The sequence below is a fragment of the Patella vulgata genome, chromosome 5 (assembly GCF_932274485.2).
Source record: "Patella vulgata chromosome 5, xgPatVulg1.2, whole genome shotgun sequence".
In the NCBI taxonomy this organism is placed as follows: Eukaryota; Metazoa; Mollusca; class Gastropoda; family Patellidae; genus Patella; species Patella vulgata.
The window spans coordinates 75406551-75422458 of NC_065883.2; the positions used below are offsets into that span (position 1 = coordinate 75406551).

At 35.6% G+C, this 15908-nt stretch overlaps 1 protein-coding gene across 3 annotated transcripts in view; it reads right to left on the reverse strand.

Moving 5' to 3' along the window:
- The window catches only part of LOC126822379 (pyruvate dehydrogenase (acetyl-transferring) kinase, mitochondrial), a 61245-nt gene extending 47764 nt beyond the window's left edge, over positions 1-13481 (reverse strand). The window contains exon 1 of one of the 3 annotated variants that reach the window (XM_050551263.2): positions 13014-13481. In XM_050551263.2, the coding sequence (XP_050407220.1) occupies positions 13014-13116 (103 nt within the window). In that variant the 5' untranslated portion in view covers positions 13117-13481. Of the gene's footprint in view, positions 1-1394; positions 1631-13013 lie in introns of those variants that run through there. The other 2 variants (XM_050551262.2, XM_056100833.1) reach the window with 2 other exon arrangements.
- Between the last annotated feature and the right edge of the window lie 2427 nt (positions 13482-15908).

The following is a 15908-nucleotide window of genomic DNA, read 5'->3' on the forward strand; positions in this document are numbered from 1 at the left end:
GTGGCCGAAATTTTGGCTAGTTTGAGCCCTTAATACTCTTATTATAATCTGTAAGTTTCATTGAAATCGGTTGATAATTGTGGTCTGTAGCCGTGCCACATGGAATGTGTGGTAACCTGATATCTCGTAAACCGCTAACCGGAAGTGGCCGAAATTTTGGCTAGTTTGAGATATTAATACTCTTATTATAATCTGTAAGTTTCATTGAAATCGGTTGATAATTGTGGTCTGTAGCCGTGCCACATGAAATGTGTGGTAACCTGATATCTCGTAAACCGCTAACCGGAAGTGGCCGAAATTTTGGCTAATTTGAGCTCGTAATACTCTTATTATAATCTGTAAGTTTCATTAAAATCGGTTGATAATTGTGGTCTGTAGCCGTGCCACATGAAATGTGTGGTAACCTGATATCTCGTAAACCGCTAACCGGAAGTGGCCGAAATTTTGGCTAGTTTGAGATATTAATGTTATTATAATCTGTAAGTTTCATTAAAATCGGTTGATAATTGTGGTCTGTAGCCGTGCCACATGAAATGTGTGGTAACCTGATATCTTGGAAACCGCTAACCGGAAGTGGCCGAAATTTTGGCTAGTTTGAGCTCTTAAAACTCTTATTATAATCTGTAAGTTTCATTGAAATCGGTTGATTATTGTGGTCTGTAGCCGTGCCACATGAAATGTGTGTAACCTGATATCTCGGAAACCGTTAACCGGAAGTGGCCGAAATTTTGGCTAGTTTGAGATATTAATACTCTTATTATAATCTGTAAGTTTCATTGAAATCAGTTAATAATTGTGGTCTGTAGCCGTGCCACATGAAATGTGTGGTAACCTGATATCTCGGAAACCGCTAACCGGAAGTGGCCGAAATTTTGGCTAGTTTGAGCTCTTAATACTCTTATTATAATCTGTAAGTTTCATTGAAATCGGTTGATAATTGTGGTCTGTAGCCGTGCCACATGAAATGTGTGGTAACCTGATATCTCGTAAACCGCTAACCGGAAGTGGCCGAAATTTTGGCTAGTTTGAGCTCTTAATACTCTTATTATAATCTGTAAGTTTCATTGAAATCGGTTGATAATTATGGTCTGTAGCCGTGCCACATGAAATGTGTGGTAACCTAATATCTCGGAAACCGTTAACCGGAAGTGGCCGAAAGCTAGTTTGAGATATCAATACTCTTATTATAATCTGTAAGTTTCATTGAAATCGGTTGATAATTGTGGTCTGTAGCCGTGCCACATGAAATGAGACTTGTCATATGTGGCAAATAGTCTCCGTATTGTCTTACCACATGTGGCAAATAGCCCCAGCCATTACTAACTAAACGAAAAAAACGCGACCGAGATTTGAATGAATGAAAGTAAATAAGCATCAGTGACAAAACAACTCACACTGGCAAAAAGAAAGAAAAGTCGCTATGTACCCGCACAAGTTGTGTTGCTATGGTCAAATGTGACACTAGTCCACTGTCAAATATGACAACCACAACACAGTCACAAACAAACCAAATTAAACACGTTATATTTTGCCCGTCATCCTAAATATCCCTCGGTCTTTCTTCTTGGTGAACTTCGAGGTCAAATAAGGGAGATAACTTCACAATTTTACCTTGAAAACGAAATAACCAACATTGTCATTTGACTAAAAATATGCTGATATAGTAGGAAGAGGCGACGCAGGTGCAATGTATCGATTGAAAGCCAATCTAAGTAAACAAGCCATTGAGAGCCCAATTTCTGACAGATTGATTGAATAAAATCGATTATTAAGTTTTTATTTATCATAATATCGGTCAGAACGAAACAGATGTTATAAGCATCAAAGTCAAGGTCGTTGTACGTCGCTATTTCATTGGCTGAAAGTGTCACGCCCCCATCTAAATATAGACATGTAAACAAAGCTATATTGGAAAACACGCAGACACCCCCAAAAATGTGTCATGTAAATAACGCGATTTCAATTTATATATAGGTTTATAGTTGAAAAGACAAGAAATTTCTGCTCAGGGTTTGTGCGAAATTTCTGCTCAGGGTTTACGAGAACTGTCAAATAAAATTTATCTCATGTGATGAAAGTTATTTACTTATATACTCAATAATGAACCGGTAAATATCAAATACAGATAATGAGAAATATGACGCTGAAATATGACTGTATCATTCGATGTCAAATAATCATTTTTTGTTGGCATGGGAATTATAATAATAATAATATATGATGTACATGAGTATGATGTCCTTATATACATGTCTGGGGGGGGGTGGATGGCTGAATGGTTAGCGTGCGCGCACTGTATCATAAAGTCTGTCATTGAGTCGACTGGCGTGGTTTCGAATCCCCGGTTGTACGTGACAAAGAGTAGGGTCGCCTGTCCAACCTCGTGGGTTTTCTCCCGGTCCTCCGGTTTCCTCCCACTGCTAAAGACCCCTATGTGCAAGCGAATTATTGAAATAAAATTAAACCATATGTTAGTCCCGAAATGACCTAGTTTATGTCGAGTGGACGTTAAACCCCATTTCTCTCATTCTCTATATACATGTTTGGACATAATATGAGTAGGACGTTAAACCCCATTTAAAATTCATTTCGTTGGACATTATAATTATATGCAAATAATAAAGTTATATAGTTGTAGTACCACAACAAAGAGTCTTTTTGTACCCATGCTCCTTAAAATTTGTCAGGGCCAGGGTCAAAAAAAGTTTCAGGTGAATAATTTTTTTTAAAAAATATTTAGCTTACAAATTATATTTCAACAAAGCCCCCCCTGTCGCCTTTTAATGTTTACATATGGGGAAAAAGCCATGTAGCCTTGTATACTACCAAATTATAACTTAATAGTTTAGATGACAGCCTATAATATATTACATGTATTTCATTTCAGGGCTCGATCTACTCTGCTGGTTACCTTTGGATTTGATTTAGTTCCATACCATTGCTTTTCTCATTTAAGATAGTAAAAAAAAAGCACATTTTTTGCATTGAAATTCTTTAAGTAGGGTGTGTTTACTTAAATATTATCTTTTTTAAAATATGAAACATGATTTCATAAACCAAAACCATGAAAAAAAGGTTTATTACTGATGAAGGATTAGTCGGGATTATCGCTATTTTTAATTATACTTTCTTTTAAAGTTTCAACCCAAAATGACATAACTACAGGAAATATCACAAATCTAGATACAGATTGATTTTTATAAATCCATGCCCTTTTAAAGATGCATGATGTAAGTATTAGATAAAGAGGTGGCCGTTCTTGCTATAATAGTTTAAAGATGCATCATGTAAGATTTAGATAAAGAGCTTTATCACCCAATAATACATTCTACAGTAGATATTGCTTGTGTGATATATTTTATAATCTACTGCGATATCTCCTTAGATATCGCTTTACATGAATTTGATTGGTCAGTTGAAAAGGAACTACTTTTTTTATTTTCAAAGAACAGTTCATTTCTTATTAAAAGTAACTTTTTTTTTTTATTAAAAATGAACCATTGTTATTCAATTGACCTTGACGGAAACACTGGGTCGATATAAAGGACTTTGCAACGGTTGAATTGCTGTCAAAAAATGATGTATCACTACGCCGTAATGTTCATTAAAAGTGATATCTACAGTAAAGAATTATACACGTATTTATCTATTTGTGCATGTAAGAAGGGATTGGGTGATAAATAAAATCTCCTACTCGTCTTTTTGGATATCAAAAAATATCAACACTCGTTAATAAAGTAAAAAAAACTCGGCTCTTTTTGTTACTTTATCAACTTGTGTTGATATTTTTTGATATCAAAAAAGACTGGTAGGAGATTCTCTATATAATAAGTTATATAAAAGATGCATTACATAAGATTTAGATAAAGAGCTGACCGTTCTTGCTATACTAGCAATTAAAGATTTATGGAAAATTTAGATAAAGAGTTGGCAATTCTGGCTATGATATTTCAAAAATAGATAATGCAAAATGAATATATTGAAAATTTCAATCGAATTACTTTATCGTGAGTGAAGTTATAAGTGCTGGAAGATGTTACACAGATGGTTTATCACCACATAAAGACTAAATGTGTTTGTTTTAATTATTATGAATAATATTGCCACTTTAAAGTTTGAAAAACATGAGACAGTTTTTAATTAACGGATAATAACTTGTATCTGAAAGGGATTAGTCAAAAAAAAGAATTTTTTTCAATTTTCAATTCTTTATCTTTAAGACATGCCTCTGTTAAAATTCAAATTACAACAACTTATCTTTATCTTTGTCCAATATCTAAATGTCAAACTATTTAGTAATTTGTACTCTTATTTTAACATTATATAATTTATTACAGTCTAAATTGAACGACAGTCGTTTGAACCTTCTTGATCAATTCTACACGTTTTAATAATTATTATTCTGTCGTTTAAGAATCAGACATTACTAATTAAACTCCCGCATTATCTTAGCACGTCACTCTGTTTCCTAGGTAACTTGTCTGATGTCACGTTACCTAGGAAACAGTTGTTTACAACATTACCCATGATGGAAGTGGGTGTTCACTTCTATAAATTCTACCAACAAATGAATTAATCTTACTAATAGAAATTTAGTTGTTTGTTAATAACATACTCATTGTATCTTTTCTTTTAGTTGTACATGGCCCATGAGTGCTTTTCAGGTAGGGGGTCCGGATGGCCGAATGGTTACTGTCATTGAGTCAATTGTTGTGGTTTCAAAACCCTGGTTGTACGTGACAAGGAGTAGGGTCGGCTATCCAACCATGTGGGTTTTCTCCGGGGCCTCTGGTTTCCACCCACTGCTAAAAAACCCTACACGCCAGTGAATTATTGAAATAACATTGAACCATATGTTAGTCCCGAAATGACCTAGTTTGTGTTGAGTGGACGCTAAACCCCATTTCTCTCCCCCGCTTTTCAGGGAATCCAGCACTTCTCTATAAGATTATGTCAATCTGTTTCACAGAGAAATTCTGAAGTCTTCTTATACCTCTGTATAGGATGACTGCCTTCAACATATGAAGTCACTTCACAAGCGGCGCCTCGATCATTGACCCAATTGTGCATGCATTGTTTACATAAGACGTTGTGAGAATGAACTGGTCCGGTCAGAATGGTGCCTTTTACTTATTTTACATACCCATGTTTTACCTACATTGTACATGTACTTCAAACACCTTTATGTATTTTTTTTAATACTTCAACAAAATGTTCTAGAATTTAATTTGCAGAAGGAAAGTTAATATTGGGAGCTCATTAAGCCGCACCAATGTCAACCCTTTCAGTGATTGTCTTGACCTAGCGAATATTCACTGCTGATCAATGCGGGATTAAGAGTCTCTATATACCAAATACAACATGCTATATCTGCCTATTGCAGGTCTTTATTTAGGCCTGAAATGTTATCTAAATTATTAATTAGACATTAATTAACTTATCCAGACCATAATCAACTCTAGATGGCATCGGTAGCCTGCAATATTTACTGGATTAGAACCCGGTCTGCTGCTTCTGATTAAATCAAAAAATGGATAATCAAGACTATGTATTTTATCGTCACCGTTTGACGTGTCTTGTGGAATATGTCTAGCCTCATTCTTTGAGTCCCTTTTTACAAATGGCGCTGAAACGCATTATGGTACACAATTCGTGTACCAATGGTAAAATGTTTATTTTGTCTTAAATATTGGATATCAGAAGCCGATCTTAAATGACAATTAAAATTGACAAATAATTCGTGTTTAGAGAGTTAGCTACTTTAACAATATTTTGGAGGGAATGTATCTTTAAACTTAAACATGAATAAATTTAGTTTTGGATCACCGCCTACGCCATCAGATATAATTGAAATTGAGTTGATTTATGTCCAATTGATTTCAAAGGTTGTGTATATTATTTCACAGTCCTGTGGTTAATATTAATCAATATAGAATATAATTAACTTCGTTGCCAGATATATACACATTTACTGCTATATATACAAATACAATGTATAGCTAATCTACGATTCAAAAATATATTTTAGGATCTACTCTGAAATTAGTGTGATATAATGTTTTATTTGAATTAAAAACTAGTGCATCCACAAGATTTTTTTTTAAATTGATATATGACTATAACTCTGACACTAATTATCAGAAATTAATCACTTTAGCCTCTTAAAGCCATGGAGAATGTCTGAAACACTTAATATTACTTTGCGCTTGCTATGATAAAACTAGAAAAAGGGGTGGATCCAGGAATTTCTGCAGGAGGGGTGATTGTCTGGTTCCTGAGACAATGTATCTTTGGGGGGGTGGTGCTTGAAATTTTTTGAGAAATACATGGTCTCTATGTTATTTTGGAGTATATACATACACACTGAGCTTTTTAAAGACAGAAATCCAACACCCCGTTTGACATCAATTTTTTTTATTATGAGTTAATATGATGACATTGTGATTTTATGTCTATAAAAAATTATATCATTATATGCCCATCCCATCTGATGATAAAGGATAAAGCCCATGACCATGAAATTTTTCTCATAAAAAGTGTTGTTTTTACAATTTGTTTTATGTAGCTGAGCATGTTTGGACCCCCCCCCACCCCTGAAAAATGATAGCGCTACTATGTTGCTCTGGTAACTTTACCAATGGTAATGCTAATCTGTTGCTGTTGTAAAATTAGAAATGATAACACTATCTTTCTTGTGTTTCATGTCCCTTATTTATTTAAGGGGGTCAATAATTTCTACTCCAATTTATCTATGAACATTTATTGATTATTACTCTTTCGTGTTTTAAAATCTGTTGAGTACAGAGCAGGACCTAGATGATCTTTTAAAAAGATAAAATCTGTCCCAGTAAAATCCGGGGTAAAAATAATGACTAAGTTTCCAGTACTAAATATGATGTACTTAGTAAGTAATAAATCAAAACACATGATATTCATCTAGTGGAGTAAAAATATTGACTGACATTTAAAATGCTGGACTTCGGACTTTGGACATAAGTGAGTCAAAAAAACAAAACGTAACACAACAAAGAACAGCTGATAATTCTATAAATAGTTTGTATCTCTATATAACATGTGCTCGTGACTGCCAATAAATTATGTCATAGATAGATATAACATGATTTGCATAATCTACATGTACTCTTTATGAAAAGTGGGGTACCTAGAAAAAACTTGCTAAATTTTGTTTGTTTTAATTTATGTAATTAGGAGATAATAAATTACTTAAAGATACATTCTGTAAGATTTAGATAAAGAAGTGGCCGTTCTTGCTATAATAGTTCCAAAATAGATAATGCAAAATGAATAATTTGAAAATTTCATTCAAATTAATCTATTGCGAGCGAAGGTATTAGCCTTTGAAGATTTGACAAGGCGTGTGCAATAATTTCAACCACCGTACTGGTTGTTCGAAGCTAAGTCTCGCTTCTCCATTTTTAGCTTAAATCAAAATATGACTGAACTGTTCTGATCTATTTAAAATTGGAGAAATCCGATGCCATGAAGAGTTGATTATGGTCTTGTGACAAGACGTCAAGACCATAATCGACTTGTCATGTTAATAAATATCTAATTAATAGTTTATAAAACATTTCATGCCTAAAGAAAGACCTGCAATAGGCAGATTAAGCTCTTACTTAAAGGAGCTAAATCGCTAACATTTGGGACCTAGAAATTGACAAAATTTGTCGCAACGCATATAATACTGTAATATGAATGTATATAAACTGATTTACATTCAATGGTTTCCGTTTTTACTCCAATTTCAAATCAGTTATGTTTGGCGAAATAAGCCAGCAGTCTCAAGCGAGTGCAAATTTTTGGGTCTGGTTATTCCAGTCTACATACGCCGTTTGATTTGGTGCAATGTGTCTAGCCTCGTCCCTCGAGTCTCTTGATACAACTGGGGCTGAAGCGCATTATGGTACACGATTCGTGTACCAATGGTAAAATGTTTATTTTGTCTTAAATATTCGATATCAAAAGCCCATCTTTTTCCGGTAAGATCACAACATGAATGTTGATTTAATTTGACAAATAAATCGTGTTTTCAATGTTGAAGATTTTGGATGATATTGAGTTAGAGACTTAGCTACTTTAATGTATGTTTATTTTGAAAAATAATTCAATAATAAGACACCTGTTTAAAACCTAGGTCTTATTATCTTAGTATCTCGAGATACTGAGGTCTCATGTACCCACTGCGGTGCATTTAAACAATTATTTGACAGTTGGAATTCTAAATAAGAGAAGCTAGGTGCTGTCCACACAAAATTATAATCACAGCATACTGCATGGTGTATGCTCGTCTTCAATATCATCAAGATGTTTTGACCTTATAAGCAATAGCCCAGAGGAACTGGAACTGTTTGCAGCAAAATGGATGGTTAGAACGGATTTAAAAATGTAATAATCTTAACAAAAGATCGTACAGAATACCAGTGAATATTTATTTTTACTGTAGTAATTTATACAACATTCTAGAATCCCACAAAATTTTAGAGAGAGAGAGAGAGAGAGAGAGAGAGAGATAGAGAGAGAGATGGTTTAAGGTCCACTGGACACAAACTAGGTCATTTCGGGACTAACATATGGTTCAATTTTATGGTTCAATCATTTCTTCTGCCTTAAAGTTAAATATCTACCAAGAAACTGACATGTATATTCATTAATTGTTTAAGCCGGATAGACGGACAAGGCCAACAACAATATACAACCATAATATATATACACACATAATATATATCAACATCATGACCCCCATTAAAGTGACCCTGAGACTATGTTGATGACAACTTACGACCTCCATCAAAGCGACCCTGAGACCATGTTCAATCTTGATTACTGTGCTAAGATTTTCCCCTCCTTTTACAGGTTATGTAAACATAACTATACATAAACCAGGTGTATACATAGGACAGTATTACCTACAGGTACAAAGCATTGACGAGGCCATATATCATTTAATGTTTATCACTCTGTATTTCAAGGATATTTTCCACAATAAGATGCAAAGTCACCACTGGCCATCGCCTATGACACGTTTCTATTTTCCACATCAAAAATAGGGATCAAGGTTTCTGTCTTAGCTCCTACTGACCCTTATTTGTTGGGTATGGTCCCCCAATTTATTAACACGTATACAAGAGTCTACGGCTACCATAAACTGCATGACAACTGATATTTTTACACCCAGTGCAAAGACATTTTTTAACTTAGAGTTTTCAAACATTATATTTGAGAAATGTTAGAGTTGTAGATGACCATGATATAAATATTATTTTTAAAGATACATTATGGGAGATTCGATAACGAGTTGGCAGTTCTCACTATAATAGTTAAAAACTAGATAACGTAAAGGCAATTTGCTGAAAATTTCATTCAAATTGATCCACTATGAACCGAAAACTAAGCGAATGAAATTTCTGCCTAGCCTCGGTCATCATTACTAAAGTCAGTACGATAAACAGGATAGTCTTGATTATCCATTTAATCGTTTAATCGAGAAGGAAAGTTATGCACTAAATCGGCTCACAATCCATTTAAGATCACAGGCTAGCGATGCCATCTAGAGTTGATTATGGTCTGGCTAAGTTAATTAATGTCTAATTAATAATTTAGATAACATTTCAGGCCTAAAGAAAGACCTGCAATAGACAGATTTAGCTCTTGCATAATGTATTTTTAAGTCAGCAAAAAGACTGGGTGTTGTTGCTATTCTTCTTTATAAATCGGGAGCCATGGTGGCCAATTGAGTAAGAGAGAGAGAGAAAGAGAGAGAGAGAGAGAAATGGGGTTTAACATCCACTCGACAAAAACTAGGTCATTTCGGGACTAACATATGGTTTATTTTTATTTGAATAATTCGCTTGCGCGTAGGGGTCTTTAGCAGTGGGAGGAAACCGGAGGACCCGAAGAAAACCCACGAGGTTGGACAGGCGACCCTACTGCTTGTCACGTAGAAACCGGGGATTCGAAACCATGCCAGTCGACTCAATGACAGACTTTATGATACAGCGTGTGCACGCTAACCATTCAGCCATCCAACACCCCCCCCCCACAATTAAGTAAGACAATGGCTCCTCCCTAACCTAGGGGTCGTGGGTTTCGCTCAAGGCATTAGTCGAGAAACTTCATCAGGATTTTCTGGCATGGTTTCCCCTTGTCAGTGGTGCAGGACAGAGGGGTTCACAAGGACAGCTCTCTAGTCATTCAGATAGGACAAAAAACAGAGGTCCCGTCTACACACAGGCATCTGCGTAAAAGATCCCCTGGCAGTTGGAATTCAACAAAAAAGGAGGTCTTGTGTACACATTGGCGTGCATGTAAAAGATTCCTTGGCAGTTGGAATTTGACATAAGAGTTGACTGTAGCCTCATTGTTCAGGGAAAATTTCCCTCATAGCACACAGTATGGCGTATATATGCCTGTCTCCATTAGCCCAGTTCGGAGTAGAACATGATGAATCAATAACAATATTGGTAATCGAATATTGAGTTCGTTAATTGCCTTGTTATTATGGTCAGTCCATGGCTTATATAGATGGCTAGTCAAACAGAATGAATGAGCAATAATTTTCTGATTTAGATTTAACATCACTTTCAAGGTTAAATCTCATTGATCTGAATGAATGAATGAATGCATCAGTACCAAATAGGCTATATTGATTACCTCAACCATTCTAAATAAACATGTTATAATTTCATTTCTATGAGATGTTGAAAACCAGGGATCAGGATTTTTTCAGAGGAGTGGTGATCCAGTTTAACCTGGAGTTTTATGACACAAACCAAGCTAAACTCACACTGGACCAAAGGTTTTTAAACATAACAAAAGAAAGACAAAACATTTTTTTTATAAATTTGAAAAGTGAACATCAGTATGCATGCAATTCATTGAATAAATAATGTCATGTTAGAAAGATCAGTACGCTACAATGATTCACCAAGCAATTTATATTGACTTAAATATATAGATTCTTATCATACAGCAGACCGATGGAAAATAAATAATAGCTGTCATGGGCGTTGGCTGAGCGATCTGTTTATGGAGGTTTCAACTGTCGTTAAAATAATCAATTTGAAATATACAACAGATACAGTATAGAACAATGGAATGAAATAAAAGGAAGTTATAAAGTCTTAAAAATAAAAACTATTTTTGAAAAAAAAATAGTTTTTCTAGTAGGCCTAACACCCCCCCCCACCACCACCACACACGAAAGATTAAAAAAAAATAAAAAGATTATAGTACCCCCCCCCCCCCCCAATCCCTAAAAATTTTAGAATAACACAAATACATTGAAAAAAGGTTTGTAGTACACCCCGACCCACCCTTATAAATAAAAACCCAAAAATAAAACTCAAATATTGCAAGATTTGTACACAAGATCAAACAAGTGTCTTTCTTTCAAATGCAATGTTTACCATGACTGCTGCATTGTAAATATGTGAAGTCATATGTCATGGTAGCCTACATGTGTATTCAGGACATGTTGGATCTAGAAATGACACAGGGCAGGTTGTTCTGTTTTCGTTTTATTGTAGGTCTAAAAACATTGACTCGTCATCCTCCCTAACCACCTCAATAACAGTTCAAGCTTCTGGAACCCAAAGTTAGGACCACTTCTGCCTGTAGATCCTAAATATTCAATGAGAGAGAAAGAGAGAGAGAGAGAGAGAGGTTTGACCTCCACTCACACAAACTAGATCATTTGGGGACTAACATAGTTCAATTTTATTTCAATAATTCGCATGCGCGTAGGGGTCTTTAGCAGTGGGAGGAAAGCAGAGGACACCACAAGGTTGGACAGGTGACCCTACTCCTTGTCACGTACAACCGGGGAATTGAAACCATGCCAGTTGACTCAATGACAGACCTTATGATACAAGTTACAACTGGTAACCATTCGGCCATCCAACCCCCTAACTATTCAATGTTAGTCCTTGAACAACTTGTAGGAGCCGCAGTAGCTCCAGTGAGTAAGCAGAGATTGCTTGGATCACTAACTTGGTCGTTCAGTGTTTGCGTCCAGTGTTGGCTAAGAAGGTTCATCAAGAACTTCCGGTGTGGTTCCCTGTTGTCAGTGGGGTAGAGTCTAGCAAGGGGCAACGTATACATATAGCTTTCCGGATAGGATGAAAAACCAATGCCCTCTGTACACACTGGCGTGCACGTTAAGTTCAGAATAAGAGTAGGCAAAATTCCACTCAATGCATAGGTCCTCGTCCTCTCTTCAATAGCCCAGTTGGTGCCAAAAAGTAAACCCCATTTCATTTAATTATGATTTGATCTGCTATAAGGACCCCATTGGAAATAAACTACATGTAGGCCTAGTTCCTTACAGCTCCTCCTAAAGGGACAGACAGAAATGGGGTTTAACGTCAACTCGACACAAACTAGGTCATTTCGGGACTAACACATGGTTCAATTTTATTTCAATAATCCACTTGCGCGTAGGGGTCTTTAGCAGTGGGAGGAAACCGGACGACCCGAGGGAAAACCGACGAGGTTGGACAGGCTAGCCTACGTAATCCTTGCCACGTACAACCAGGGAATTGAAAACCCGCCAGTTGACTCAATGACAGACCGTATGATACAGCGCGCGTGCTAACCATTCGGCCATCCAACCCCCCTCCTCCTAAAGGAGCTAGAAATAAACCAGTGAAGGGTACTTTGTGTAATTGTTGCTGGCTTTCATGGTTTATCCTTAAGAAGCAAATCATTCATGGGATATTTTTTTGCCACACTAGAATATGTATCTGTTTCTTAGAATAAATAAAAAAAAAATGCAGTTCATTTGAAAATGACCCAAGGCCTGCACCCAATCCCTATTTAGATACAAATTTGAATAAAAATATATTGCTTATAATAAAAAAAACTCTTAAGTCGATTCTCACGTCATGGAAATTAGTATAAGCAGATGTCTATTAAATTAATAATGATCATGAAATTCTAGAATAAAATGTAAAAATAATAAATACATGTATGGATTAGCCTAGGCTATAACTTACCAAAATCAATAAACTGTTTAATTGACAAGGGCATTGGATTATATTGGGAATAATGGTCCAACATCACCCCCATTCTCTGTAACAAGCATCTCGCGATCCTCATCTTGGAAATTCAATATTTTTCTTCCCTGTTTTATGTGACAGCTAGGTCTATTTAGAAAATGTAATACCGGTAGTGTCTACCAATCATCCATGCATTCACAAATCACAACACCGCGAGGCCTTCACTCTTTGAAACAACCGTTATAATGTCCACAACTATTATCTTGCTGAGCTCTCGTTTTACATATACGTCTGTGTATCACACATGACTTCAACTAAACACACTCGGCTTGACCGAATTTCTCTTTATATTATTATTTCCCCACACGTCTCTCGTCAGCTGGTGACCTCTCAACCCCAACAACAAACGGTCTATTTTTAGAAATTTCCTCGAGATAACTCTGGTTGAACTGGAAAAAGCCGGTAAGGGTGAACTAACCGCGTTCTCAACAGAATAATCTGGAATGGTATTTATCCGTCGATAATTTGCCACCTTCGTATTTTGAACAATGTTATATCTGGTGACAATGACAGTTATTGTGATATTAATGTAATAAACAGTGGGAAAGAAATGATGTAACAATTTAACGCCCATATATCGTGACGTCATACTTCGTTCATAAAATTATGCGCAATGCCAATGAAATGTATTGTTTGAGGGACGGAATTTTCCGATCAGCTGTGGAAAATATTTAAACTGCGCCTTGGATATAGGACAGGACTTTGGGGAGGGGGGTGATTATGGGCAGTGCAAGGGTGTATTTATTTGCATGCTCTTCTTATATTCACTGGGATTTATGGAGCCACGGTCACGGTGGCTATAAATAAAAAGTCAAGTGGATAAGACGCTGGCTCGCTATCGCCATCGGGTGTTCGATCCGTGCATTGGCCGAGAAAGTTCATCGGAATTTTCCGACGTGATTTCCCCTTGTCAGTGGTGCAGGGCGGAGAGCCTTACAAGAACAGCTGTCTAGTCTTTCGGATGGGACAAAAAACCAAAGTTCCGTGTATACATTGGCATGCATATAATTATCGTCACAATATTTAATTTGTTGAATTTTTTTTAACTTCCATTTATAAGTATTTTAAATCCGAATGAATCCAAGCTTCTTTTTTTTTCAAAAATAGTTTTTTATTTTTAAGACTTTAGCTACCTTTTATTTCATTTCACTGTTCTATACTGTATCTGCTATATATTTCAAATTGATTATTTTAACGACAGTTGACTTGAAACCTCCACAAACAGATCGCTCAGCCAACGCCCCAATCTGTTTCACAGAGGATTACGAAAGTCTTCTAATATCTCTGTAAAAGATGACTACCTTTAACACGTGACGTCACATCACGCCGCGTCAATCATTGGCTCAATGACGCGTGGATTGTTTACATAAGACGTTCCGATTCGGACAGAATCGTGACATTATTTATTCAATGAATAATTGCATGCATACAGATATTCAGACAGACACTTTTCAAATTTATAAAAAAAAAGTTTTCTGTTTTTCTTTGTTATATGTTTAAAAACGTTTGGTCCAATATAGCTTGGTTAGTGTCATAAGGCCTGTCATTGAGTCAACTGGTGTGGTTTTGAATCCCCGGTTGTACGTGAGAAGGAGTAGGGTTGCCTGTCCAACCTCGTGGGTTTTCTACGGTTTCCTCCCACTGCTAAAGACCCCTACACGCAAGCGAATGATTGAAATGAAATTGAACCTTATGTTAATCCTGATTTCTCTCTCTGTCACATTGCATGACGTATGCCTCACCTGTCTATATTAGCCCAGTAGGACGTTAGACCCCATTTCATTTCATTTTATTTTCTTACTCACTGATCCACCGCGACTCTCGTACTAATAACCGCATTATATAATCTATTGTAGACCAAATAATGTTATCAACTGTTTTTGTATTAACCGATTTATAGTAACTATTTTGATAAGTTTATCTCGGCGATAAGCTCGCCAAATATGTAAAGAAAATAATTACTACATTTTTAACTTGTATCGGTGAGCTGGCCCATAAACATCCCCTGATTTAAGAATTTACTCAAAATTGTTCACCTTTTTGTTAGACCTTTATAAAACATTTGTTGTTTTAATGTATCAAATATGTAATACTATAGGGTTTATTTTAGTTCTAAGAAAAGTGTTCTGTTTAATATAGAAATTATTTACCTGAAATGAAATGAAATGGGGTTTAACGTCCTACTGTTCTGCTCCGAGTTGGGCTAATGAAGACGGGCATACGCCATACAGTGTGCTATGAGGGAAATTTGGCCCGGACAAGGGAGGCGAGAGGTATGATGTTAAAACGGGTTTCAAATTCCCGCATTACTTGAATACTTTAATAATCAGTAAAATACGCCATATAAAATGATAATTCGTATATTATTTTACAGTTATATATAAAAAAAAAATGTTTCCTTTTTATCCAATGAACAATTTATTGTTAGGTTATGTAGAAAGATATGACGTTTAAAAGTGTTGCAAATTTCCGTATTACATGGTAGACTTTAACGTTTAAAAGTGTTGCAAATTTCCGTATTACATGGTAGACTTTAACTTAATTATCATATAAACAATAGGTATTTATTTTACAAGTATGAAACATGTTACCGTTTTATCGAATGAACAATATATTGTTAGGTCACGTAGAAAGATATGGTGCTAAAACGTGTTGCAAATTTTCGTATTACACGGTAGACTTTAACATACATGTATATAAACAATTGGTATTTATTTTACAAGTTTCCGTTTTATCGAATGAACAATTTATTGTTAGGTCATGTAGAAAGATATGGTGCTTAAACGTGTTGCACATTTCCATATTACATGGTAGACTTTAACTTATATAAAC